General features: G+C 37.7%; 1 protein-coding gene across 16 annotated transcripts in view; it reads left to right on the top strand.

Annotated features, from left to right (window-relative positions):
* PKP4 (plakophilin 4) overlaps window positions 1–25,301 on the top strand; it is a 251,983-nt gene that overhangs the window by 159,610 nt on the left and 67,072 nt on the right. For 15 of the 16 annotated variants that reach the window (XM_069540863.1, XM_060016763.1, XM_069540861.1 and 12 more), the window contains one exon: window positions 5,241–5,275. In XM_069540863.1, the coding sequence (XP_069396964.1) occupies window positions 5,241–5,275 (35 nt within the window). Of the gene's footprint in view, window positions 1–5,240; window positions 5,276–5,855; window positions 6,040–25,301 lie in introns of those variants that run through there. The other variant, XM_060016758.1, reaches the window with a different exon arrangement.

Raw genomic sequence — 25,301 nt, 5'->3', positions numbered from 1 at the left:
ACCCAAAAAGTTAAGGTCAGCTATCATTTATTTAGCATCCTATTCAATGCTGGTCGGATGCAGACAGAATTAAGACACAATCTTTACCCTCAAGAGAGCCATAGTCTGATAGTGGAAACAGGTAAACAAATTCTGCAATTACAATCATATGAAAAACAAAACTCGAGATAGATTAATGGGTACATTTTTCATGTAAAGGAAGAAGTGATCAACTTTCATCAAGCTAATTCTCGAAGGATGATTAGTGCTCACCAGAGAGGATGCTGTGGAGGGTGTGTGGTCTAGACAGTGGTACACGCCCGTGCTCTATTTATAAATCAAATAGTTTCTAGAACATTCATTCCAGTAATTCCTGTCCTTTAATGCCAAGTGAAATTGAATTTGGTTTTGGCTGTGCTTAATTTTTTGAACTACTAATAAGGGTTCACATATATATGGCTGTGTGTGTATAAAATTTCTTAACACAATGACTTTTTTTAAATAAAACAAAGTGAAATAACTCGGATTCTGTCCCAATTCAGTGTATCTTATAGGAGAATAATGACAGTAACTTGCGCTTTACTAGTAATAGAAAGAGCCCCATCTAGACCAGGGAGAAGGTGAGGGAAATGACATGGTAAAGTTACTGTGTAGCTCCATCAAATTCTCCACTCCCCCGTCCCCTACTGTTCACCTACTGCTGTCCACTTAAGCTCGCATCTGGCACAGCAGGAAATCAGGAGGAAATTGAGTAGTGACTTAATTAAGTAGACCATTTTCCAAAGATATTCCTGTTATTAAGTGACACAAAGTGAAGGTAAACTTAAGAGTGTTCCATTTCATGGGTATATGACATATGTATTGTCACACTGTACCACATATACCATTCTGGAATTTGTGTAATTCTGAGTTTCCAGACTGTGTTCCTACACATTCTACCCCCAAAATAGCATTGGAAGCGTGAAGCAGCCTGGTACGTGAGGAAACTGCAAGTAATTAGAAGTGCCTAGAATGTAGGTTTGTGTGGGAAAGGACAAACGGGAAGGAACCAGGTGGTGGAGGGCCTTCTGTGCCATATGAAGATGTTTGAGTCTCTGCCATACTAAGATGTTTGAAATTTACCCTGTAAGGATCTGTTGTGCGTTAGCATCAGGAGAATTTAAGATTTGAATGTTTTCAGATTTGAAAAATCACTGTAGCAGCAGCCTGGAAGAGAGCCTGAAAGGATGAGAAATCAAAGCCAAGCAGACAAGTTAGGAGAGAGACTGAAAGAATGATCCAGCCAAAAGACAATGAGAGGATGAAGGCCCCAACTGTGTCCTTGGTGGTAGGGATGAATTCAGAAGGTGTATGTTTTGAGTGAGCGCCATGTGCCAGATACTGTCGTAGGTTCTGGAGGCGTATCTGTGAACAAGGCAGACTTCCCTGCCCTCGTGGGGCTTACATGCTAGTGAGGCGGGCAGGGTAGGGGAGACAGTAAAATGACTCCATGTTCTTGAGTGTGAGTGACTAGGTGGTGATGATTAAATGGGAGTTCGTTTGGGGGAAAAAAGGGTTTCTATGTGTTGAGTACAAAATGTATTATATCCAGTGTGCACTTGGAAATACAGGTAAAGAGTTAAGGAGTGAGGTTTCAGCGCTTTTCAGAGGGCCTGTTTGCATTTGTTTTCAGTCATAAAACATCAGTCAGAACTTTCAGCTACAAATGGTAGAATCCTCTGGCTTGTATAAGCAGGAAAGGAACTTACCAGAAGCTATTAGGTGTCAACTTTCAGAAGCTCCAGGAAGCCCAGAGAGCCAGATTCTGAGTCGGGGTGTCCAGGGCCAGTGCCCCCGCTACTGCTTCCCGCGGTGCCACCGCCTCCCCTCACATGCCTCCTTCTAGACCCTAGGTCACTGGCCAGCTCTCTGGCTGCAGAGGAGTGTGAGAGGCTAGTTTTCTCACATATAGCATGGGATGTCAAGATAAAGGGGGGTTTGGGTTTCAAAGACAGCCATAAATATTCAACAAAGGTAATTTTGCCTCCATTTATGTCTATGAATGAAAAACTACATAATTTCTTAAAGTGTACAGAATTTTGTAGTGATTTATTGCACTTTTCTCGTGTAATACTGTGAAGACATGGTGTCTTCGTTAAAACAAAACTAAGATTTTTTTCACATTAAAATGAATTGCCTTGATTTATTAATTTGCAAATGAGCTTGCTCCTAACTGCTGTTCCCTATCTAACCAAACAGTCCCAAACTTATAAATGGATTTCATTCTAGAAGCTTGTTGATAATTAAGTTATTGGAAATTGTGAATACATCTTCCCACTGAAACAGAGTTATTGTGGATGATCCCATTCTTGTATTTTAAAATGTTTCACATTCCAGTGGAAGATCCTAGAACATAAACTGCTTGGCATCTTCAGATGAGAAGTGAAAGGGAATGGGATGGAGTCATTCATGGCCACAGTGCCTGTAGACACGTTGTAGACATTCAGTAAAAGTTGGGGAAGTGTTTCTAGGAATAGTTGGCTGGAAGAAGAGAGGAAAGAAGGAATATGCCTGTGTCTAATGTGGAGCTGCCTCTCATTTTATTGTTCCAATAAAAGTGACTTAAAACATTCAGTGACTTAAAACAGCATTTCAAAACTGCACATATTTACTGCGCGATCCCTGAATCCCAGAGCGGTGAACAATTTGAGAATCATATAAAGTAAGTGGTCCAGAAAGAAATAGACTGTTCTGAATAACATATAATGACCAGCTATCACACAGAATTGTGGAATCAGTGTGAAGGTAAACGGGCTGAATATATAGTCTTCAAAGTGGAACTTTTGCTTATTTTTAATCCTCAATATTAACTTATTTTCCTAGTGATTTCTGTTGTTTGTCTAGAATAGAGTAGGGAAAAATAATTTTAACGGAGACTTCCCCTTGCCTTCACCTAGGAATACTTTATTGTATTTTGATGACCAAAGGCCTTTTCAGCAGCAAAACTGCTGGTTGCCTGATTGTTATGCAATGAGGCTACTGGAATTTCCTACCTGGAGTGGGAGAGAATAATTTGACCTGTTCGAACAAAGTAGTAAGTAATAATTTACATACACCTGATCTTTCAGAACAGTGAAGAACCCGGTATTACTTTTTCACAATTTGTGTTACAGCAGCAATGTGTATTAAGCATCTTCTATGTGCCAGGCAGTATGCTGGGCACTTGACCTAAAGAGATGCAAAACAGCCACAACCCTTGCCCAATTTGAGCAGTTAAAATGAATTATATTCTGTGATCTATAACTTCAAGAATAAAAATCTTGTAAACATACTTCATTAAAGTTTATGTAAATTTCAATCAGAAGATAACAGACTTTATCACTCCCAAGAAACTTGAGGTATATTACACAATTCTGGATGACAGTTTGATTTACCATGTATTTTAATATTGACAAAAAATATGAACATGTTAATAGGAACACAATGGGGTAATAGCAACCTCAGTGATTAGAAAACTAATTTAGATAATAGAATTAAATAATAAAAACATATTCAAGAGGAATTGAAATTCAGTCTGGGAAACCACTTTTGAAGTCATAAGAATGTGATGACCTATCTTCAGGAACAAGACAGGTGTGCCCTTATTGATACTTCACCAGATTTTCATCTTTTTTTTCTTCCCCATCAGTCCCTTTTGAAATCAGTTAGGAGTGCATCAGGTACAGGAACATGACCGGAGTGCTGAAGATTAGCATTAACTGACTCCATTCACTGAGAGCATGCCCCGCTGCTTGCAGCTAGTTCAAGGTCCTGGAATGTGAGCTGCAAGGCCTGTGGTGACAAAAAGGCAAATCACAGACAAAATTGAAGTTCAGGGAATTCTTACTGAATCTAGAATTTTTAACCAGCAAGAGTTTCATTAGCCACTTAATGACTTGGGGAGGAATATCAAGCAACTAACAAGTACTTAAAATCTTACACCTACGGCACTGAAAGGATGTCCCTTTCTTTAAGTTACAGACTTTCCTTAAGCCCAAAGTCACATACCTTTTCAATAAACTTAATAAATACTTCCAAAATACTTCAGTATGTGTTTGTTTCTGATTTCCAGGAAAAAAATACAAATGTTTAAAAAGGAAAAAACTCCTTTTAGTTGTACTCCACAGAAATAACTGCTAGCACTTTGGTTTTTATTTTTCTAGGTTTCTTCCTAGGCATATTGTGTGTGTGTGTGTGTGTGTGTGTGTGTGTGTGTGTTTAATGCAAAAATGGGATCACAAGCTATTCTACTATATAGCACAGTGGTGAGAAGCCCTGACTTTGAAATCAAACCATCCTGGGCTTGAATCCCAGCTCTTCCAGTTACTAACATAAGACTTTGGCCAGTTTTTTTTTATCTGTAAAGATAATAATGTACCTATTCGTTAGGTTGTTGTGAATAATATAAAGGAGATAATATATGTGAGGTACTTACTCTGACATTTAATAAATGCCTAATAATCCAGCCTCTTGTACCTTTGTTCTACCACACCATCCCCTAAGCACCGTGCTTTCCCGTATTGAGTATTTTAAGTGGGGGAGGGGGACCAGGGAGGCACAGATATGTTTTTATGCACAAATTTTTTAAAATTGGTACTCTATAAACCAAGAAAAATATACAGTTAAAATTTTCTCCTAGCTTGTAAAACCTTATATTTTGATATAAAGGTTTAGGATATTTAAATTTTATAAGGCAACATTCAGTTCAAAATGACCCTGTTAACTTATGTGTCTATTATAGCATCTAGGGCTTCTTTTGAAAATAAGTAAATTGAATGAACTTCTTAACAGCCTTTTTGGTTCTTTTTAATGTATATGTTGTACAGTATAATGTATATGTTTTTTTAATTTATATGTAGTTTTCATATTAGTTATTCCACATGAAGCAGTGTAGTACTTCACATAAGTACTATGAAGGTCACAGTTAGTTGTGCTATTGTATTTGTCTTATCCAAGGAGAATCATACTTTTTATGTCATTTTGTAAGTCGTTTTACAACTTTATAAGTCATTTTATAACTTGCCTTAATTTCCAAGAAATACAGTTTTGTCCCAAATTGATGTGGAGGGTTTAATACTGTCTAAAAATTAACTTAGAACAGTCATTTTAAATTTTGTTTGAGGTTTTTATACTTTTATATAATTAAATGTGAAAATTAAATGTCTATATGCAAAAGAGATCCAAAGTTAAATTTTATGACAAAGGAAGTAAATGTTCCATTTTTTTTCCTTCTTTTTCTCTAGCTCAACTGAGAAGTCATTTCCTTGGAGATCAACAGGTATGAGTTTTTAATCATATAAAATATCTTCCTTTAGTTTTGCACAGACAGAGCCTGCTCTCTTAAATTACTACTTCTTGGTGAAATCAGCCAAGCAAAGCCTTTAATAGTGACAATATTGAGCTACTTTGCTTTGAAGTACTACTTTCTTAATATGCTTAATTTTTTTTAACATACTTGAACAGATTTATCTATGCCAGCTGTAAAGAAGTTAAAGCACTGGGCATCAAAACATTTTTAATATCAATTCAGTATCTGAATTTTTTATCATAAAGAAATACAGGGATGCCCTCCCAAAGGTTTTTGTATAATCTGGGATATCAGTTATATAAGTCAAGGTCTTTCCTTTTACAGTGTTTCTCATACTCAAGAGAAGAGTTGCCTGAAGTGTTCATTTTCCTTATGTATCCAGATGTAGACCACCTGATAGCTTCTAAACTAGTCTGGAAGATTCTAACATAGTCTCTTTATCTCTTCTTTTTACCCTAAATTCACCTCATATCAAGGATGAATTGCATTGAGGAGAGTGTCTGCCACTTTCACAGATGTTCGATATCTTCATACTCAGTCTTCACTCATTAAACGCTTCCTGAGTAGCCACATCATGAGCCAAGTACTATACGTGTCATTGGTCAGAGAGTGTTGGGCTCCACACATATGCCCCTCACCTCCCTCACCTCTCATAATGTAAAGGACAATGCCAGCAATGTGTGAATGCTAGAATAGGCCTTGATACCTGAATACTTCGGCACTTTTTAAGCAAGGTTTGAATTGAGTAAAACTTAAATCACCAAATGCCTGGTATCTGAGTTTACCTGAACCTGGGCACCAGGATTCTGGTGTTATTTATAGTGGATACAAGGCAATTTGCCATTTTGTAAAGAACCTATTCCCAAGAAATATAGTATTTTACTCAAACCATAGATTAGGAAGAGACATGTGAAAGGCTACTTAACAAGAAGACTTACAAACGGCAGTTTAATGCAAAGAAAGACATGGCGTGAAATAATATGTGGTTAACTACCAAGTAAGTATTATGTGGGAAACATTGTCATTAAATGGACAGCCCACTTTTGAGATAGCTTGGCAGAGAGGATGAGCCTGGAGCCTGGGGCTTGACCAGCAGCCCGGCTGTGGAAAGGGCACTGTCATTGGGCAGCAGAAGAGACGACAGAAATGTCTTGTGGGAACATTTGAAACTAGTTTGAGAGATGATAAGATGTGCAAAGGCTAGACAGCCACACTGGGCCAAATTATAGAGATCTGTAAATACCAGGGACTTTGAACTTCCTGCACATCATGGGAAGCCACTGGAAATCGTTTGAGCAAAAAGTCACCTGATTTAAACATTCCTCAGGAGAAATAGCCGTGCTATGAACTGCTAAAAAGAGAGTTGAAAAATTCAGTTTAAAGAAAAATACACAGTGCATTTGCTGCTTGGTTATGGCAAGCACGTACCATTTAATGTAAAATTCTCCTGTAAGTTCATGTTTAATACTGCATCATTAATTTATTCCGAAAATATTTCTTGAGAGTCTAGTTGGCTAGCATGTAGTTGTCAATGTTTAAAACAAATATCCTTGCCCTCTTAAGTGTTTCAAGTCTAGTGGAGGTATATAACTCTATATACTTAAAATTGGGGGCAACGGGGGTAGATTCTGTAAAGGAAAACTACAAGTGTATACCATGTTTACCCATAGCTCTATTTTTGGACATTTAAGTTGTTTCTAACTTTTCATTGTAATAAATAACATTATGGTAAACATCCTTATGTATAAAATTATATCTGCAGCATTGATTTACCTTAGGCTAGATTTTTAGGAAGAAAACTATTCAAACTATATGAACATTTTTAAGGCTCTTTAAATGTATTACCAAGTTGCCTTCTTAAAAAGATTTCATTCATTCTCTCTCCTTTTAGCTATATGAGGCCAGTCCTCTCATACTCCCTCATGAGTGTCATCATTTATATCTCTATCTACAAAATGTTTCGATATCCCGCCGTTGCCCTTTTCTCTTGGAGGACTAGTGTTTGATAGGTGAGAGTTCTTTGTAGCCCAAGGAGAATAGCTGTGTCAGTCAGGGCCCAACCACCCAAAGGAGTGGTCCTTCCTGGAAGCTGCTGCCATGTCTAAGACTGCAGGGACAAGGGGCTGGGTGGCTTTGCCACCAAACTGGAGCAGTGGTGGGAGGTGGGACCCGGCGAGTTTTCCAGCATTAGCTGGAACCATGAAGGAGATACAGCCATGCCAGCAGTGCTGCCTGAAGTAGAGCTGGAGAAACATCCTGACTGAACTGAGGTGGAGGGGGCAGTTGTGGATTTTTTAACTGCCAAAAGCCAGGCGGGCACGTGTGTGATTGCATGGATTTACATATGGAGAGAATGCGCTTGTGAAGACGCACGATGGAGAATGAACATCTGGGCCCTTGGCATCCTTTCTGCCTCTCCTCCCCTCCAGTGCATTTACTCAGCTTCAGTCATTTGACCACCATCTTCATGATTTACTAATGCATAGAATATAGATAGATAAATAAAATATTATAAATAAAATATTATATATATATTTCATTTAATATATGAGTATTATATATTCATATATTTTTAATATATGCCAGATGGCTCCCCAAATACTTTAGTGTTAGGGAAATACAGCTCTAGTAATTCAGCTGTCCTCACCACAGCGACATTCATAATTCACACCTGATAACTATACTTCCTCCCTTACTTTGGTCAGAGTATACTGCTGCCCAAACTCATATTCCAACCTGGGAGTTTTACTTACCCTTTTTCCTTTTGCAGGGAGGGGGAAGTATATTAACTTTCAAACACAGCCAACACAACTGATATTTATTCTACTCTCTATTATTTTAATTACATTAACGTTTCTTGTGTGTTTTCTTAAATTTGCCTACTTTTCAACCATACTTAAGGTATTTAAATTGTAACCATGGCAATAAGCTCTAATGATAAGGGTAGAAAATTGAAATTTAATTGTATGAATAAAAGATAAAAATCTTATTTGTTTCATATTCCTTTTTCTGAGCAGTTACAGATGCCCTTTAGAAGTTTGATTGTAAGTGAACGGGATGAAATGACAGTTTTGCTGCTACATTTCCTGTAAAGTTTAACTGTTATTTTCTCTTTACCAGTTTGCATGCAGAGACCCTGAATGTAATATGAAAATAATCTTATTTTTAGAATTTGGCAGTCCCATCCAGAATGAGGTAGGGGTGGCTTAAATATAAGAAAATACTTAAAGGGTCTTTGGTCTATTTTGTCTTTGGATAGGTCTTGACAAAAGAAACATCTTTATTCAATTATCTTGGTTTCCTAAATAAGAAAGGATTATTTGAAAGGATTTAGGATTGAAGGTCTGTTATTGTTCCTCATTTTTCTTTAATATTTTGAACACTTACTTGAAGACAGTTTCTCTACCTTTTGTGTGTGGTAGTTTACTACAAATTTGGCTTGAAAAGCTTTTCAGCCATAAGGTGAATTGTTAGCAAGGCAATAGTTTGATCACTACCTGGGAGTGATCCCTGCCTACTCAGGAGTTTTCAGCAATATTCCATTGAAATGCCAGAAATTGAGACCAACTGCTAAATTTGTTTTTAAATAGCTAACTTACTGCAGAGTCATTTTCTAAGGAAAAGCTCAAGATGCCCTAGGCAGAAAAGATTTCCATTTATATGATTCAGTTCAGGAGAATCAGCTTACTTGTGTTTTCTGGTTGGTTGATTGGTTGGTTGGTTGATATTTTTTAATATATTTTTATTTATTTATGTATTTATTTTTGGCTGCGTTCGGTCTTCGTTTCTGTGTGAGGGCTTTCTCCAGTTGCGGCGAGCGGGGGCCACTCTTCATCGGGGTGCGTGGACCTCTCACTATCGCGGCCTCTCTTGTTGCAGAGCACAGGCTCCAGACGCGCAGGCTCAGTAGTTGTGGCTCACGGGCCCAGTTGCTCCGCGGCATGTGGGATCTTCCCAGACTAGGGCTCGAACCCGTGTCCCCTGCATTGGCAGACAGATTCTCAACCACTGCACCACCAGGGAAGCCCTGGTTGGTTGATTTTTGATTTTTAACTTGTACCAAGGATTGCAGGCTGTTGCAAAGCAGAAAGCCAAAGCCTTGGACACTCAAAGTGTGGGGAAGAATCATCCATTCTACAAAACATTTTTATTTTCCTAGGCTGATTGGGAAGGAATCTTAAGGAGAAGCTCCCCTGGACATAATAAAATTGTTTTAAGCATATATGCTTTATTGTTATCTTGCCTTTCTGTTGCCGTCTCTCTTCCATTATTCTGTATTTTCTAGCTTACCAGCATTACATGTCTGCTCTCTAAAAACATAAATGGACCTCCTCTTGTCTTTTATGAAGAGGAGAGTTTATTATTTCCTGTTGTGGCTTTGCTTTTTCCTTAGCCTTGCATTTCTTATGACCTTGGATTTGGTGGGTATGTTTATGTATACTCTGCTGAAAAAGAGTGAAGAGGGAATGTTGTCTTAGGGTTCCTGTTTCCTCTTCTGTTAGTGTGCCATTTTTCCACTATTCACGTCTTCATATGTCTTACCAATGTATGTATTTGTACAGTCTCTTACGTTCCACCAAAATTTGAGGTAACTTTTAAGAACCCATATAATAAAATAGAAAAATAAACTCCAGAATCACAGAAAATATATATTAGAATAATAGGTAAAGACCCGAAGAAAGTGAGAATGCAAATTTTTGCACAAGTAATTATACTTCTTCATGATGGAAAATATTATATTATGGAGGATATCTTTTAAAGAGAAAAACCTTGGACTTACCTCTCTATTAAGAAAAAGCACACCAATTCAGTCATAAAGATAACCAAGCACCATGTGCCCTACCTACCAGAAAGAAGCTGTTGAAGCCATAAATTGAGTCCTTTTGTCAAAGTGATCATGGGTTGTTACTTAAATCCTCCAGCCACATCCTGTAAACTTGTGAATTTTGTCACAAATCACAATTTCACAGTTTTTCTGTTTCAGGGGGGAAATTACTAGAATCTAGGCAGTTGCCAGTTTCAGTACTTGTGTGTAAAATGAGGGGAGGGGAGCGGCAGCAGCCTGAGAATCTACCCCTCCCCTCCTCTTCTATGCACATTAGGACAAGGAGCAGCCTCCAGGGCTGGAGTGCGCTGTCTGTCCCCACAGTAGGAAGTTATATCATGCATATTCATAAATAGAATATTAAATTAGCAATCATGGATAAAGGACTATTATTTTACTGCAGATTTTGAATGTTATGATTTATTATGACTATAAATTGTATAAATGACAAAATTTTATTTCTGCTTCTCTTCCAAATACCAAGAGGAATATGAATTTCTGTTAATATTGGCCTTGGAGTCCCAAGATTTTCCTCCCCTATTTTTTCAGACCTTTTTTAGTAACACAGTCATTATAGTCTTCCTACCACAATTGCAGTGCTGTAGCTTCCTAATCACCACTTTTTCATGTTTTGTTACAAAAGTAAGTTATGCTTTTGTGTGTGTGTGTTTTTGTCTATTTGTTTATTTTGGCATGCTTCTTATTTAAAATAAATTGTCTAGGAGAATTTGGAGTAAAAGGTAAAAATTTCCTTCATTGCCACGTCTACCCATACCATGGCCATTGCCCCACATACCTACACACACACACACACACACACACACACACACACACAGAAAATCTGAGGGGTGTGTGTGTAAATATCCACACATTTGCATTTGTTTTGTTTTGTTTTTAATCCAATGAGGATATGTTATACATTGTTCTATGACTTAAGTGTTTTTTTCCTTAACAACATAGTAAAACTATGCATGTGTTTCTGTGTCAATTTATAAAGATCTGCCTCCTTTTTAATGGCTATCTATTGTTTAGAAAATTTATGTAACCAGTCCCTTATTAGTGAATATTTTGTTTTTTCCAACTTTGCCCTTTGACAAGCAGTGGTAAAATTTTTCACTGCACATCTGAGTGTCTCTGTTGATTACATTTTTAAGGGGAACTGCCTGGGCAAGGATGTATACATTTTTATTTTGGCAAATAGTGTCCAATTGCCCACTGAAAATGCTTAGCAGTATGTGGCGGGGGCGGGGGGGAGATTTTTCCTCTACCCTCTTAGGTTAAGTAACTGGGGGCCTGTGAATTTAACTGACAGTAGACAGATTAATAATAATTTTTCAAAAACCCTAAGTATTCATATGCATATGAGAGCTCACAAAAGAAATAGCTCCCTAGGGACTTCCCTGGTGGTCCAGTGGTAAAGAATTCGCCTTCCAATGCGAGGGACACGGGTTCAATCCCTGGTCAGGGAACTAAGATCATATATGCCGTGGGGCAACTAAGCCTACGTGCCACAACTACTGAGCTCGCACACCTCAACTAGGAGCCTGCGTGCCGCAAACTACAGAGCGCACACGCTCTGGAACCTGTGCCACAACTAGAGTGAGAAAATCTTCATGCCACAACTAGAGAGAAGCCCACACGCAGCAATGAAGAGCCCACACGCCGCAACGAAAGATCCCACGTGTCTCAACAAAGATCATCATGCTGCAACTAAGACCCGATGCAGCCAAATAAATAAATATTTATAAAAATTAAAAAAAAAAGAAGTAGCTCCCTAAATGACTAGGGTTGGGGGCTTATATACCTAACTTATATACCTAACTTAGGCTTATATACCTAAACACTACCTAACTTAGGCAGAAGAGGCTTCTATGGGAAGAACAAGTGGATTTCTAGGGGAACAAACAGGAGATAAGACAGTTTGTGATGATGTTTGTTTACACCGGTGCAAGTGGTCTCTCCGCTTTTTTTTTTTTTTTCATTCCATACAACTCCCCCAGAAGGGATCCATGGCAGCCTCACTCCCAGGACTTTTCTGCTTTTAGTGAAATAAGGGAAGCTCCAAAAAGGCTTCCTTCTGCATCTGCTGAATCTCAAATATCTTTAGTTTAGAATAATCTCTCAGGGTCCAAATAGGTCCCCACAAACATATATTCCTACCTATACCAAGTGTCATGCCTATCATGCTTCCCATGCTACCAGAGGGTAGTAACATACAAAGTGTAAATCCTCATGAGTGTTTAAAAAAATGGCTTCAAATTTCCCTGTGTCATTAGCTCTATCTACATATTAAATAGAGTAAAATCATTTACAGAAATAATTATTAAATATTCATTAAATCAGAACATTGCATGGAAACTTCAGCATACCACTGACCATTCTATTATTTGATTCATTCTTATGGAAATTGGAGATAAGCTTGATCTTGGAATTTAATAAATTTGTCATGATACCTATCAGCTTTGGTTTCTTCTCTTTTTGTATCTGTCTCAAAATGATCAGATACATTTTTCTGTCAACAAAAATGCAAAAACGATCACCAAAACAAGCAAAAACTACTATCACTATTAGAGGTGATTTGGGAACCAACACCTCACTCCAGAGGTGCCCAAACTTTGCTGCACGTTAAAATTGCCTGTGGAGCTGTTAAAATATTATTCCCGGCCCTCCTGATACACAATTAAATCCAAAAGTCTGGGGTCCAAACCAGAAATCAATAGTCTTTAAAGCTCCCCAGTTGATTCCACTCTGCAGTTTGAGAACCACTGCCTTACTCGTAATTAAATCAACTTAGTTACTAGTAATTAAAGAGAAGAATTAAAATTTTATCCTGCTTGTCCTATACAGATTTTATTTCAGGATCACCAAATAACCCTAGTCATTACTGGCTATCTAAAGATTTCTTAAATATGCCAAAGAATTCCTGCTGATAAATGTAGAAAGAACAATAAAATTAGAAAAATCACCAATTTACAGCCCCTAATGAAATCACTCGTGCAAGCAAAGATTGTCAGTGTATGCAAAAACCTCTATATTCTCAATCCTAGCTGCACATTGGAATCACCTTGGGAGTTTTTAAAAATCCTGATATTCATACCACAACTTGGGCTGATTGAATTGGAATCTCTGGGCATGGGACTTGGCAGTAGTTTCTAAATTCTATGCCCTCCATTTCCACGCCAGACAACCAAGTTGTGCAGTGTGCAACCAAGGTTGAGAATCCTTGCATTAGTAGAAAGGAAGACGGTGAACTTGAAAACACAAAGATCAGGCTGCCACCACTTGAATTGGCTGCTTGATCTGAGCAAATGTAAAAGTTCTGATGTGACGTCATGTGAAGTACACAGCACTGTTCATGAAGTGTTCTAACCACAAAAGTTTGACCTGAAAGCTTTTAGCTCTAAATTTCTGCTTACAGGAAAAATTGAGGTTTGAGGATGTGTAAATGCCACCGCGAGAAAGCCATCAAACATTTAGAATGTGGCGCATCCTATGAGTTTATTGCTATGGTTCCAGCAGTGAGCCAAGAAAATGAAAATGAAGGAATGGGAAATCCTTTCTAGATCGAAAGAACTTAAGTAACAATCAAAAACGCAATCAGTGAACCTTATTTCAGCCTGACTAGTACAAGCCACTGAAGAAAGACATTTCTGAGACATCAGGAAAATTCTGAATATGAACTCATTATACGGCATTATGGAATAATTGTAGTTTTGTGAAGTCCTTATTTTATAGAGCTACAAATGGAAGTATTTAGAGTTCTGATCATCTGATATGAGAGGTCTGTTTTAAAATTCTCTAACAGAAGAAAAGATAAATAGATCATAAAAGTGTGGTATAATGTAATTATGAAATCTGGGGGGTTGTTAATTATACTTTTCTCTGTTTTTATATATGTTTGAAAAGTTTAATTTTAAAAAATTTAAATACAAGTTGTTTAAATAAAGCGTTCAAAATAGTGGGATTTAAATCGTACATCAGAGTGACGTGTTAAAGCCAGTAAGCTGTTGCCCATACTCTGAAGGCAGGTCCTAACAGAAATGAAACCAACTATGAGACAGTGACATGTGCTCCCCAGCCAGTGGGTGGTACTTAATTTGAGTTTCCACATAGATGGGATTTTGTTACAATTCTTACTAAGCAAAATCACCTGTAGCGTGCCGGGCATCAGCTTAGAACTCCACATTTATCACTCTGTTTGTGCATGGGTGTCTGTGCCAGCAAATAAGAATATTAGCATTTAGCTTTAGCCAACATGTATCTTTATGTTCCTGAGCCAGTTATTCATGACGTATGAACACATCCCCCAGAAGCTTAAATATTGTTAGTACTTCGTGTAAAAATCAAATATCCAGCTTTAGCCTTTAACATTTTATGTTTAATTCAAACATGTCAAATAAATATTTAAATTTTCTCATGTTTTTAGTGATATGTGAAGAAATAATCTATTAACTAGCTAAAATAAAATAGAAATTGTAAAGTCCAAAATCTCCTGTTTTTCCATTACCACCTCCTCAACACAGAGCCCCACTTCCTTAGCTTACAATTGTTACCTTGGGAAACGTTAAAAAGGCTACCATCTATAACTCCACATTTCGTTTTTATGCCAAAGTTAGCCTACATTTAGCTTTATCTTGATAATCTTTACCAAAATAGATAATCCAGTAGAAAAGTACAGAAAAACCTGGTTTCACAAGACCCATTCATTTCTTTTAAAGGTGAATATGTATGGAATTTTTTAGAGAAGGTTTTTTTTTGGTTTCTTTTTTTTTTTTTTAACAGAAGAAATGTATCTCCCACTATCAACTATTTTCATTTATATATTTGGTAACATCTTTTCCCCAAAATGAACAAAATTTGTCTTTGGAAAAATATTTGACTGGTTTTTGAGCACTTACTTTCCATAGACTACACTTTTTACATCACAGCAAGTCCCTTATTCTTTGTTCAGCTTTACTCGTTAGGAAGTGAGAGCCCTCTGGCCTTTTATGAGCACCGCCTGTTAAACTCGGACACTTTGCAGATGTGATCCATTTCTTTTCATCTTTGTATTTCTAAACTTTTTGTTTTTATAGTTTTCCTTTTATAGGGATAATAAACTATGAATTTTTTATGGTAAGTTTAATAACTGTATTTTAGTTAGTACCCAGACTAAAAATACTTAATAAACACTCATCTTAATATGTCTACTTGTAGAAATTCCTATTTTTTCCCCTAAAAATTAGTTTTAATCATTTTGAATCCCTGAAGAGAATTCAGGAATTTTAAAATGTTTTTGAACAGGAGAGCTCTCTGGTGGCATACAAACCTAAAATATTTTTCAGATTTGTCATTGTAGAAATCCAAAGTACTTTATACCAGTTTATACAGATACGAAGTTTGTTTAAACTATGAAATTCAATTCGGGTAGATGAGCTTCTACAGTGGATTTTAAGGCAGAGTAGTTGATGTTTAGAGCAAGGTTTAAAGTGAACTAGAAGGTACTTCATTAATAATGGTTTTTATTTTGCAAGGCTTTTCACACAGTGTTTTCCGTATGAGTAAAAATTTTAGGGCCATTGTCTTATTAATATTTAAGAGATAGTATAAGCATGCATAAGATCCAAAAATCTAGATATATCAAGAGAACCAGACTAGAAATAGCTTCAAGAAACATGGTCTTCTGCTCGTTCTTCTAAGTCTTTACTTCCATTAAAACCCAACTTTGAAAGAATATCATATGTATGTAGTAGTTTGTAGTTGGGTCAACAAACTCCAAGTATCTGTAGTATTCTTAAGATATCAGTCAATATCCATCTCTATCTTATGTGGGTTAAAGAATTATTCTTATGCTTCATGCTTCCATCACCCTATTTACATTTTCACTCTGAAACAGGATTTCCCAACGTTCTCATTGCCTCCAATAATAAAGTTACCTGCTGTTGAAATGAGTCTTGTACATCAGAGAAGCTACTGAAGAGGACAAGTCTTGGGGACCATTTTCCAGGTCCGCTTCCAGAATTTGGCTGAGAGCTTTACTTCTTAGCCATTGAAGGCACTGGAATATTTCTGCAGCAGCTCTGTGGAAAGTAGACTCCCTTCTGAGCCTACGGTGCTACGGGAAGTGAGAGTCCCAGGGCCAAACAGGAAGTTGAGTCCCCGTAAGACTAAATTCTCGTATTTTTCACAGTGTTGCACCTGAGTGTGATAGGCTGACTTCAACTCATAGGCCAGAGTTGGAAGAAATGTGACATACCCATTTCCCTTAACTGTCAAAGAAAGTATCATCTGCCTTAACATTGTGTGCTATTACCATCCCAAGGTCCCTGCCAAAACCCACACTACACTGCCTTTTATGTAAGGGCAAACCCCTAAACGCTATAGCAACTCAGGACAAGGAGAATCTAGCATAAGGTTGCAGCCTGCTGGTTTGTGAAAGACTAGTTACAGGGTTATACATACTAAAAATCTCCTCACTGATCCCTAGGTTCCTGTTTCAGTGGGGATTTCACACACAGTGTAGACCTCTGTCATTTCACATAACATAAACAGACACACAGATTAACAAAGCAGAGTCATTTTAAGAATTTCAAGTTCTTTAAACAAGCCTTAGACATTTCACTGAGCATATTTTTATGTGTACTTGGTATGTATTTGGGAGGTACATCACAGAAAAGATAAAATAATTCACTTTGTATTTCATCTTTTACTGTGAGCTTAATGGGATGGGTAATGTAACAGATTTTCATAGCCCTACAACATTATTGTCCCTTACTTTTCTTAGCTGCGGCCTTCTAATTTTTCTAATTAATTGCCCTTTTTTGGGTAATATTCAGGCACTCAGATGAAATGTAGCAGACAAGAAGGACCATGCTTCCACAAATCTCCCCGTCTTAATCACAGATGGAGATTATTTCATTCCACCTTGAAGCTTATTCAAGTTCTATATTTGTAGACATTCATTTTCTTGGAAGATGCTAATTTGATGTTTGAAAATCTCCCATAGTATATTTCTGGTGTCCCAGAAAACATGTTTGTGATTTTTTCAAAAAGGTAACACATGTTCTTCAGTACACAGATTAAAGAAGTAGCATTCATATTCTGTTTGCCATTTTTACTCTTAAAAATCTCTCAATTTCATGTTCTGATTGTGCTAAACAGCATGCCAACTGTTTAATTGTAGTTTACAGCATTGATCATAAAATGATGAACCCCATCCTGTAAGTCTCTGTGGGTTTCTCTGGTAAATTTGACTAGTATCTGCTTCCATTCCACAAAGCAGATGTTTTTAAAAGACATTTATTTGAAAGATTGCATAAATAATGCATAATTAGTAATTGTGACACACCATACTACAATAAGGTTTACTTTATTCAGTAATTAGGAAATGACCCGTTTGTATATCTGAGGTATAGTAGCTGTACGTACATACATTTATGTGGGTGTATACGATTTGTGAATTACAAGTTTTCAAAGAAACAGTAAATAATAACAAAAACTATCTTGAAAACAATTTAATTTCCTTTTAGTGATTCAGAAGAGATTTCAGTATCTTTTTGTCTTTGTAGGTATACATTATCATTGGACTCTACTATAGAAGTAGAAAAATGACTGAAGACCTTATTCACAGTATAGAATTTGGTTGTTTTACAGTTCATATTAAATAAACCTCTTTAACCAACTTTGTAAAACTGTAACTTTTATATTTACTGAAATATAAAGCACAAAATAGGTACCCTGTACTCTAAACCCAGTTATTTAGGTCTTCAAATTAGATTTGGGGTACATGGGGATTTAATATTTTAGTGTTCTAGTTAACATCTCTGTGTCCTTTTCTATATTCTGTTTTCTGAGGCATTGCATTTAAAACTATAAGAAACATAGGCTTCCCTGATGGTCCAGTGGTTAAGACTCTGTGCTTCCACTGCAGGGGCATGGGTTCAGGGAACGGAGATACTGCAGGCCACACAGCACAGCCAAAAAGTAAATAAATAAAAAATAAAAGTATAAGAAACAGATACTAACATTTAGAGGGCAGATGATCATATTACTTGGGGGTAATTTTGTTGATTTCATTTGTGTTTGCATTGAGATTCTAATTCTGTTAAGTTTTACTGTTAGGGTGACCGGTATGGAATAATGTATCTTATAATTTGTACTTGATCTGTGTAAGATTATTTATTTATTTTTTAATTAAAGCATAGTTGATATACAATATTAGTTTTGGGTGTACAACATTGTGATTTGACATTTATATACATTACAAATTGATCATAATAAGTCTAGTAACTATCTGTCACTGTACAGAGTTATTGGGATATTGCTGATTATATATATTCTCTTTTTCTATTTACTACATCTTTATTGGAGTATAATTGCTTCATAATACTGTGTTAGTTTCTGTTGTACAACAAAGTGAATCAGCCATATGCATACATGTATCCCCATATCCCCTCCCTCTTGCATCTCCCTCCCACCCTCCCTATCCCACCCCTCTAGGTCATCGCAAAGCACCGAGCTGATCTCCCTGTGCTATGGGGCTGCTTCCCACTAGCTATCTGTTTTACATTTGGTAGTGTATATATGTCCCTGCCACTCTCTCCCTTCGTCCCAGCTTACCCCTCCCCCGCCCCATGTCCTGAAGGCCGTCCTCTACATCTGCATCTTTATTCCTGCCCTGCCCCTAGGTTCATCTGTGCTGTACATTATGTCCCCATGACTTATTTATTTTATAACTGGAAGTCTGTACCTCTTAAGCCCCTTCACCAGTTTTGCCAACCATCCCCCCACACCCATCCCTTGAGAGCTAATTTCTTTCCCTGTGTGTATGAGTCTGTTTCTGTTTTGGTTTTTAGCTTCCACATATAAATGAAATCATATGGTATTTGTCATTGTCTGACTTACTTCGCTTAGCATGATACCCTCTAGGTCTGTCCGTTTTGTGGCAAATGGCAAAATCTCATTCTTTTTTATGGCCGAGTAATATTCACACAAGGGAATACCACATCTTTACCCATTCATCCATTGATGGACACTTAGGCTGCTTCCGTATTTGGCTATTGTAAGTGATGGTGTAGTGAACGTATGAGTGCATATATCTTCTCAAATTAATGCTTTTATTTTCTTCAGATAAATATCCAGAAGTGAAATTGCTGGATCATATGGTAGCTCTATTTTTAATATTTTGAGGAGCCTCCATACTCTTTTCCATCATGGCTGCGCCAATTTACAATCCCACCAACAGTACCCAAGGGTTTTCTTTTCTCCACATCATCACCAACACTTGATTTTTGTCTTTTTGATAATAACCATTCTGACAGCTGTGAGGTGATAGCGCATGTGGTTTTGATTTATATTTCCGTATGGTTAGTGATGTTGAGCATCTTTTCATGTATCTGTTGATCATCTGTATGTCTTCCTTATAAAAATGTCTATTCAAGTGGGAGGGAGGGAGACGCAAGAGGGAAGAGATAGGGGGACATATGTATATGTATAACTGATTCACTTTGTTATAAAGCAGAAACTAACACACCATTGTAAAGCAATTATACCCCAATAAAGATGTTTTTAAAAAAAAGTCTATTCAAGTCCTCTGCCCATTTTTTAATTGAATTATTTCTTGTTTTTTGGTTTTTTTGATGTTAATTTGTATGAGTTCTTTATGTATTTTGAATATTAACCCCTTAACTTATATATCATTTGCAAATATCTTCTCCCAGTCAGTGGGGTACCTTGTTGTTTTGTTGGTGTACGAAAGCTGTTTAGTTTGAGGTAGTCTCGTTTGTTTATTTTTGCTTTTGTTGTCCTTGCCTGGGGAGACAGAGCCAAAAAAATATTGCTAAGACTGGTGTCAAAGAGTGTACTGCCTATGTCTTGTTCTAGGGTTTTATGGTTTCAGATCTTACATTTGAGTCTTTAATCCATTTTGATTTTATTTTTGTATGTGTTGTAAAAAAAAAAAAAAAGTGACCCAGTTTCATTCTTTTGCATGTAGTTATCCAGTTTTCCTAACACCATTTATTGAAGTGACTGCCTTTCCCCATTGCATATTCTTGGCTTCTTTGTAGTAAATTAATTGACCATATAAGCATGGGGTTTTTTGGATTTGTTTGAGAAGGATAGGTCTTAACTTTTCTTTTGTTTGTTTGTTTGGTAGAATTCACCTGTGAAACCAGTCTGGGCCTGGGCTTTTGTCTGTTGGGAGTTTTTTTTTATTACTGATTTAATTTCATTACTAGCAATCAGTCTGCTCAGATTTTCTGTTTCTTCCTGATTCAGTCTTGAAAGATTTTGTGTTTCTAGGAATTGATCCATTTCTTCTAGGTTATCTGATTTGTTGGTGTGTAATTGTTTGAAGTAATCTCTTACAATCCTCTGTGTGGTGTCAGTTGTAACTTCTCCTGCTTCATTTCTGATTTTATTTATTTGAGTCCCCTCTCTGTTTTTCTTGATGAGTGTAGCCAAAGGTTTATCAATTTTATCTTTTCAGAGAACCAGCTTTTAGTTTCATTGATCTTTTCTATTGTTTTTTTAGTCTCTATTTTAGTTATTTCTGCTCCAATCTTTATTACTTCCTTCTTTCTGCTAACTTTGGGCTTTGTTCTTTTTCCAGTTCCTTTAGGTGTAAGGTTAGATGATTTATTTCAGAATTTTCTTGTTTCCTGAGGTAGTCCTGTATCACTGTAAACTTCCCTCTTAAAACTGATTTTGCTTAGTCCCGTAGATTTTGAAATATTGTGTTTCCACTTTGTCTCAAAGTATTTTTTTATTTCTTCTTTGATTCCTTCATTGACCCATTGGTTGTTTAGTTGCATGTTGTTTAGCCTTCAGGTGTTTGTGGTTTTGCCAGTTTTCTTCTCGTTATTGATTTCTAGTTTCATACTATTATGGTCAGAAAACACACTTGATGTGATTTCAGTCTTCATAAATTTATCGAGACTTGTTTTGTGGCCTAACATTTGATCCATCCTGGAGAATGTTCCATGTGCCTTAGAAAAGAATGTGTATTGTGTGTGTGTGTGTGTGTGTGTATATATATATATATATATATATATATATATATATATATATATATATATATATATATATATACATACATTAAGTCTATTTGGTCTGATGTGTTGTTTAAAGTCAATGTTCCCTTATTGACTGTCTGGTTGATCTGTCCATTGATGTAAGTGGGGTGTTAAAGTCCCCTATTATCGTATTGCTGTCAGTATTTCTCTTTATGTATTTAGGTGCTCCTGTGTTGGGTGCATAGCTGTTTACAAGTTATGTCCTTTTGTTGGATTGATCCCATTATCATTATGTAATGCCCTTCTTTGTCTCTTGTCACAGTCTGTATTTTAAATTTTATTTTGCCTGATAGAAGTATTGCTACCCCAGCTTTCTTTTCATTTCTGTTTGCATGGAACATCTTTTTCCATCCCTTCATTTGTGTGTTTGGATCTGAAGTGAGTCTCTTGTAGGCAGCATATATATGGGTCTTGTTTTTTTAATCCATTCTGCGCCACCCTATGTCTTTTGACTGGAGCATGTTGTCTACTTCCATTAAAAGTAATTATTGATAGGAACATACTTATGGCCTTTTTTTTTTTTTTTTTTTTGCGGTATGCGGGCCTCTCACCGTTGTGGCCTCTCCCGCTGCGGAGCGGTGGCTCCAGATGCGCAGGCTCAGGGACCATGGCTCAGGGGCCCAGCCGCTCCGCGGCATGTGGGATCCTCCCGGACCGGGGCACGAACCCGTGTCCCCTGCATTGGCAGGTGGACTCTCAACCACTGCGCCACCAGGGAAACTCCATGGCCATTTTGTTAATTGTTTTCTGGCTGTTTTTATACTTCTTCTATGTTCCTTCCTTCTTCTCTTGTTCTCTTCCCTTGTGATTTGATGGCTTTCTTTAGTGTAATGTTTATATTTCTTTCTCTTTATTTTTTGTGTATCTGTTACAGGTTTTCGGTTTGTGGTTCCCATGAGTTTTATATATAACAGCCTATGAATATAGCAATCTATTTTAAGTTGATGGTCACTTAAGTTTGTGCACTTTCTAAAAGCACTACTTTTTTTACTCCCCTCCCTGAACATTTTATGTTTTTGAGGTCATATTTTATTTTTATTTTGTGTATCACTTAACTCATTCTTTTAGATATAGATGATTTTACTACTTTTGTCCTTTAACCTTCATACTGACCTTTTAGGTGGTCGATCCACTACTTTTACTAAATGTTTCCCTTTACCCGTGCTATTTTTTTCTTTCATCTTGTTCATTTGTTTGTTTGTTTCTAGTTATAGCCTTTTCTTTTCCATTTAAAAAAGTCCTTTTAACATTTTTTTAAGACCAGTTTAGCGATGATGAACTTCTTTAGCTTTTACTTGTTTGGAAAACTCTTTATCTCTCAATTCTGAATGATAATCTTGCTGGGTAGGGTATTCTTGGTCGTAAGTTTTTCCTTTCGTTACTTTGACTATATCATGCCACTCCTTTATGGCCTGTAAAGTTTCTGCTGAAAAATCAGCCAATTGCCTTATGGCATATTAACCCTTGTATGTGACTTTTTGTTTTTCTCTCTTTATCTTTAACTATTGCCATTTAATTATGTCTTGGTGTGGATCTCTTTGAGTTCATCTTATTTGGGACTTGGTGCTTCCTGCACCTGGATATCTGTTTTCTTCCCCAGGTTAGGGGAGTTTCAGCCATTGTTTCTTCAGGTGGATTTTCTGTCCTTTTCTCTCTCTCTCCTCCTTCTACAGACCCTGTAATGTGAATGTTAGATAGTTGATGTTGTTGCAGTAGTCCCTTAAACTATCCTCATTTGTTAAATTCTTTTTCCTTTTTGCTCTTCTTACTAAGTGATTTTCACCATCCTGTCTTCCATATCACTGATATGTTATTCTGCATCCTCTAATCTGCTGTTGATTTCCTCTAGTGTGTTTTTTACTTCAGTTATTTTATTCTTCAATTCTGATTAGTTCTTTTTTATATTTTCTCTCTCTTTTTTGAAGTTCTCCCTGAGTTCATCCATTCTTCATCCTAGTTTGGTGAGCATCTTTATGACCATTATTTTGAACTCTACCTGGTAAATTGTTTATCTCCATTTTGTTTAGTTCTTTTTCTGAGTTTCTGTCTTGTTTTTTTCATTTGGAAGCTGTTCCTTTGTCTTCTCATTTGTCTAACTCTCTGTGTTTGTTTCTATGCATTAGGCATATCATCTATTTCTCCTGGTCCTGAAAAGGTGGTCTTATATAGAAAGTCCCCTGTGAGGTACAGTATCACAATTCCTCCTGGTCACAAGAGCCAGGATATCCAGGGCTACCCCTGTGTGTGCCCTCTTGTTGTGGTTAGACCACTATTGCTACAGGCACTCTGGTAGGCTGGGCTCACCCCCTTGGTCCAGCCAGCTGATAGGTTTTTCCTCAACTGCTGCAGGCACACTGATGTGTGGGGCTGGTCCCCAGCTCAACTGGCTGCAAGGCCAGCCGGAACTGTTGCAGACATGCTGATATGCTGAGCTAGCTCCCTGGAGTGAGAGCCACTTTGGAGGGGTGCCAGTGCTGGCTGGGACTACCCACTGGCTGGGGCAGAGTGAGAACCACTTTAAAGGGGCCCGCTGGGGCAGGTGGGTTGTGCAGGGCTGGTCCTCGGGAACACCTGGGGAGGGTGCACAGTGTTAGTTAGGTTGAGAAAAGAGAAACAGAAATGGCAGCTGCCAGCAACAGGTCAGCCAGGGGGAAGGAAAGTGAAAAGAAACATAATGGCATCTGACAGTGTTTCCATTCCCAAAGGAAGTTCCACCAGATACCTGCCGTCTGGCACATACCCCCAAATAGTCAGTGAATCTCCTTCTCATATGACCTCGATGCTTTTCAGGCTGTTGCTTCTGCCCTGGTACCTGGAACAGGTGAGTTTGTGTGTGAGCTCTTTATGGGCAGTCTTGGTTTCCCACAGCCCTCTGGCTCTTCCAGACTTAAGCCTTGCTGGTTTTCAAAGCCAGACGTTATGGGGGCTTGTCTTCCTTGTGCAGCTCCCCTGGTCTGGGGAGCGTGACGTGGGACTTGGGTCCCTCGCTCCTCAGGGGTCCTCCACGGTTGTAATATCTCTCCCGTTTGTGGGTTGCTGCACTAAGTGTGTGCGTTCTGACTAGACCGTGTATCTCCCCCTCCTACCCATCTCAATGTGGACTTTTCTTTATATCCTCAGTTGTAGAAAATCTGTTCTGCTAGTCTTCAGGCCATTCTCAGACATGGTTGTTCTATCCGTAGTTGCAGTTTTGTGTATCCGTAGGAGGAAGTGAGCTCAGGATCCTCCTACTCTGCCATCTTGATCCCATCAAGATTATTTTAAATAGCTTCTCTTAGAAAAGAGTGTAAATGAGCACAATTGCTTGTCACCTGGTTTGTGAGAAAATGTTCCATTGGATAAAGAGACAAAATTGCTGAAGTACAGATTTTTAGCGTGTCTCTTTTTCTTTTCTTATTTAAATAATATCTCCTAATGGTTAAAAAGAGAGAGACATACACAGAACTCTAATGGTTTTGGTTTCCATGGTGATAATTTTTCAGATTCTGACACTGCATGCCACCTAGTGTTTCCAAGCCAAGAGCTTTGATGTAATGGTATCCCAGGTTTTATCTTGTACTAAAGCTGAAGCTAGGAGCTATCTAAACGTCTTTTTCTTTTTAAAAGTGGCACACTTTTCCATTATGCCAATTCTTGAAACTGCCAGATTGGTGCTTCCATGTCTATAGTCTGTTGCCATTTCCTTTGTGATTTTCCAGTGTTCCGTTCCTGGATGAAATAAAGGTGGATTACTACCTAGCTCTGATCTCAGGTCCTCTCTTGTTTAGCTTCTCTGAGGCATTCCATTCCCTGTAAAACTCTTATAACCTAGCAAACTATGTATTTTACTCAGTCCCTAGTAAAACTCCTTCAAGAATTGCTGTGTAAGAGTGTTTAGAACTGTGGAAAGACAGAAGACTTACAAATGAAGCAGATTACCCTTCACTATTAGCAGCCTGATACAGACTTAGATCATGTTTCCGTGTGTACCAGGGAATCCACATACAATCTGAAATCTGTATTGAAATTCCAAACTTAAGAATTCAGGGCTTCCCTGGTGGCGCAGTGGTTGAGAGTCTGCCTGCCGATGCAGGGGACATGGGTTCGTGCCCCGGTCCGGGAAGATCCCACATGCCGC

The sequence above is a fragment of the Delphinus delphis genome, chromosome 7, assembly GCF_949987515.2.
Source record: "Delphinus delphis chromosome 7, mDelDel1.2, whole genome shotgun sequence".
NCBI lineage: Eukaryota > Metazoa > Chordata > Mammalia > Artiodactyla > Delphinidae > Delphinus > Delphinus delphis.
This window is presented reverse-complemented; position numbering and strand designations above follow the sequence as displayed.